Source organism: Octopus bimaculoides, chromosome 4 (genome assembly GCF_001194135.2).
Source record: "Octopus bimaculoides isolate UCB-OBI-ISO-001 chromosome 4, ASM119413v2, whole genome shotgun sequence".
NCBI lineage: Eukaryota > Metazoa > Mollusca > Cephalopoda > Octopoda > Octopodidae > Octopus > Octopus bimaculoides.
The window spans coordinates 11462929-11466979 of record NC_068984.1 but is presented as its reverse complement, the minus strand read 5'-3'; the positions used below and the strand labels follow the sequence as shown (position 1 = coordinate 11466979).

Here is a 4051-nt window from a genome sequence, read left to right as displayed (position 1 = left end):
AAGCTGTGTCTCATTCACCCCCCCCCCAAAAAAAAACGAAAACAAAAGGACACTGTGACAAACCAAGAACACTTTGAGACTGAAAAATCTTTTTTTTTATTGCGATTTTGTACATTTCAGCAATAAGTTTCCCTTAAAATATTACAGTAATACAATTGCTAACGATTTCTGAATCCAAGCTTAATTGAGTGGGTTTTTTTTTTAAATGTATGTAAAGATTGACTTACAATTACAAGGAAACAAAGAAAACGAAAAAAGAAAGATGAAGCTTAACTCCCCCCCTTTTTTCTTTGTTTTCTTGTAATATGCATGTTTAAAAAATCGTTCAGCCAGTTTGGCTTGAGAGTGGCAGTCAAATTGGGATTCAGTCTTTTATGTAAATAAAACACTCCATTTATTGGATAAAAACAAAAAAAAACCAAAAAAATTCAGGGTGAGAAGGAAAGGAAGAAACTAATAAGGGGCTGGTAAGTTTTACTACATAAGCATTCAGATCTTCTGGTTCACGCACACTCAACACAACACCACTCTCTCAGCTCTCCTCTCCCCCACCTCTCTTCATTTAATAGTCACGAAAATTAGGTTTAGCAATAGTAATTGAAGAATTATTGTTTTCAGTGTTTATTTTAGAGCACCATTATTGCCCTCATCATCATTTTAATGTCCACTTTTCCATCCTTGTATGGGTTGGATGGAGTTATTTGATGCAGATTTTCCAATGGTTGGATGTCCTTGCCGTCACCAACCCTTATCTGTTTCTGAACAAGGTAACATTTCATTATGGCCAGACATATTTTCATAGAATATTGCAAAATCAATGACATACATTTACAACATTCATACGATGTCAGGACAAGGAGACACACACACACACACACACACGAAGTTTGATCAATAAGTATCTGGACTGTTGCTATAGTAATGGAGTTAAAGCACATACAGTGAAACCGCTTGGCACAGATTAACCTTGAACCCTGCTGTGCATTCACACGAAGTTTTAATGTTCTAGCTCACTTCTGCTGTTTGCAGCAGTGCTTGGAAGACACATGTGTAACGTGTGATTGTCGCATTGACCATGACAGAGAAAGTTGTCATGGTGATACCTGCTCAGAGGCCTACACCAAGTTACAGAAAGTGTACGGAGAGGAGTGTATAAGCCACACACAAGTGTACGAGTGGTTCAGACATTTCAAAAATATGTTGACATTGATGAATGTTCTAGGAGACCAGCAACCAGCAGAACTGAGGAAAACATTGCAGACATGTGTGTAGCTGTGAGGGGAAATTGTCGAATCACCATCCGTGAGTTATCAGAGGATGTGCAGATTAGTTACGGTTCAGTTCAGTCCATTATCAGAACACCAGTTATCAAGCAGTGATCACACACATACACACACACACACATGCGATGGGCTTCTTTCAGTGCCACGCAGTGGGACTGAACCCAGAACCATGTGGTTAGGAAGCAAGCTTCTTTATTTCATATATATTGGCCATTAAGGCCTTACAAAGAGGGGACAAACAAGGACAGACAAACATAAAGAAGCTGCTGGCTGGACACAGACATTAATGAGATGAAGGTGATAACAAAAAGGATGAAATAGAAATGGGAGGGGCACTGGCGCCCACCGACCGATAACCCCTCGCAAGCTTCTTGCCACATAATCACGCCTGTGTCTATTTAATATAAATTCAATTAAAAGATTTCTGCTTACACTCCTGCTAATATCACCAACATTCTGACATTTATATTTCAGTTTTAATGCTCTATTTTATTCCTTCTTGTTAGTTTGGGAGATTTTTGCCTCAATAATACTCAAGTTAACATTATCAAACTTTTGTTAGTTTAGCTTTTAACTGTTACAAGCATTTAATTCATGGAAAAACAATTTCCAGCACAATGCTTTCTTCTTCAATCCTTCTACTTGTCATATAACCTCTAGGTTTATTTATGATCAGCATATTTAATATTATATGTTTCATTGAATGCAACAAGCTGGCAGAATCATTAGCCTACCAAGCAAAATGCTTAGCAACATTTCGTATGGATGAAATTCTGCCAAGGTCGACTTCGCAATCCATCTTTTCAGGATCCATAAAATAAGTACCAGGTGAATACTGGAAGTGATATAATTGACTTAGCCCCATCTCCTTGACATTATGGAACTTGTGCCAAAATTTGAAACCAATATTGTATATTTCATTACCATTATGGAAAGGGCAGTGAGGTGGTAGAATCGTTATCAAGCCAGAAAAAAATGCTTAGCAGCATTCCTTCTGGCACTTTACATTCTGAGTTCAACTTTGTCTTTCATCCCTTCTGTGTCAATAAAATAAGTGCCAGTTGAGCACTGGGGTTGATGTAATCAACTTACCCATCCCCTCAAAATTGCTGGCCTTGAGCCCAAATTAGAAAGATTTATCATTATAAATCATTTTAAGTGGTCGATGCTAGTGCCATCTGACTGGCACCCATGCTGGTGGCACATAAAAAGCACCGTTTGAGCATGGCCGATGTCATTGCTGCCTGACTGGCACCCATGCCAGTGGCACATAAACAGCACAAGTTGAGTGTGGCCGATGCCAGTGCTGCCTGATTGGATCCCGCGCCGGTGGTATGTAAAAAGCACCATTTGAGCATGGTTGATGCCAATGCTGCCTGACAGGCTACCGTGCCTCTGGCATGTAAAAAGCACCTAATAAACTTTCAGAGTGGCTGGTGTTAGTAAGGGCATCCAGCTGCAGAAACCTTGCCAAATCAGACTGGAGCCTGGTGTAGCCTCCCAGCTTGCCAGTCCTCAGTCAAACCGTCCAACACATACCAGCATGGAAAGCAGATGTTAAATAATGATGAAGACAATGATGAAAACAATAAGAATGTGAATATACATACCTTATGGCACAAGAATGAGCCTCCTTTCTTTACTCTACTTGTTCCTTTAGAAGGCCCTTTCTAAAAGAAGACAGAAAAAAAATTTTAAAAGCAAACTTAGAAATAATACATTTCTAAATCTCTCAGAGAGATTTATGCAGTAGTGATACGATGAAGTAGTTGTATGCTGTCAACTTAATGTGACAGTCCCCTGAAGGGAATAATACTACTGTTGGTTAGACGTAGGAAGCTGCACCGCTTCCTGTCGGCCTTGACACATTTCCTGTGTCCTTATGTTTACAAGGAGGAGACAAGTACCTCTACCCAGCTATTTCACTAGAATTATTATATGTTTACAAGAGCTTGACAGGCATCTTCGACTAGCAGGTTATGCTACTCCAGACTAATGATGAGCAAAGACTCAGAAACATGTCTCTGGATGCAGGCTTAGCTAAGTGGAGGTGCTTGTCTCCCCCTTATAAACATAAGGACACAGGAAATGTGTCAAGGCCGACAGGAAGTGGTGCTGCTTCCTAGAGCTAAATAGTAGTAGTGTTATTCCCTTCATGGGACTGTCACATTAAGTTGACAGCATACAACTACTTTAAAAAGCAAACTGTTCAAAAAACATTACATGATCTTGCAAAACAGAGATAATATTGCAATTAGATAGCAGAAGAACAATTTCAGTTGTCACAAGATATGTAAAAAAACACAAAACAAAAAAAAAACCCTCTTAAATTCACTTTCTATTGATTTCTTGAACTATCAAAATTTTTGTCACACCATTGCTATTTTGGTCACTGACACTGTTCTATTTCAGGGATTATGTAATAGTTCTTGGATTAAAGATTAGTAAGACAATATCCTCCTTATTTACCTTCTTTTCCACATCCTCCCCCACCATCCTTTCTAAAAGCATCTCACTATTTGTTGCAATCTTTTGTTATCTTCTGAGTTTCTACACCAGTGGTTCCCAAAGTGGGTGGTACTGTCCCCCTGGGAGCTATGAAAAGATAAGGGGTGGGGGTGAAGAAAAATGGGTTGATACCCAAAAGAGAGCAATGAATATAAAAACAACAAAATAACCAGTTAATTAGGTTAAGCTTTATTTATGAAATACAACTGTCTTAAAGGTGCTGCAGAAAGTGGTCTGTGTTTGTGGTGATGGTGAGGGAT

At 39.1% G+C, this 4051-nt stretch overlaps 1 protein-coding gene across 1 annotated transcript in view; it reads right to left on the bottom strand.

Moving 5' to 3' along the window:
* LOC106872187 (formylglycine-generating enzyme) overlaps positions 1-4051 on the bottom strand; it is a 42713-nt gene that overhangs the window by 2701 nt on the left and 35961 nt on the right. Inside the window, exon 7 of the mRNA XM_014919085.2 lies at positions 2894-2953. Within this exon, the coding sequence (XP_014774571.1) occupies positions 2894-2953 (60 nt within the window). The remainder of the gene's footprint in view (positions 1-2893; positions 2954-4051) is intronic.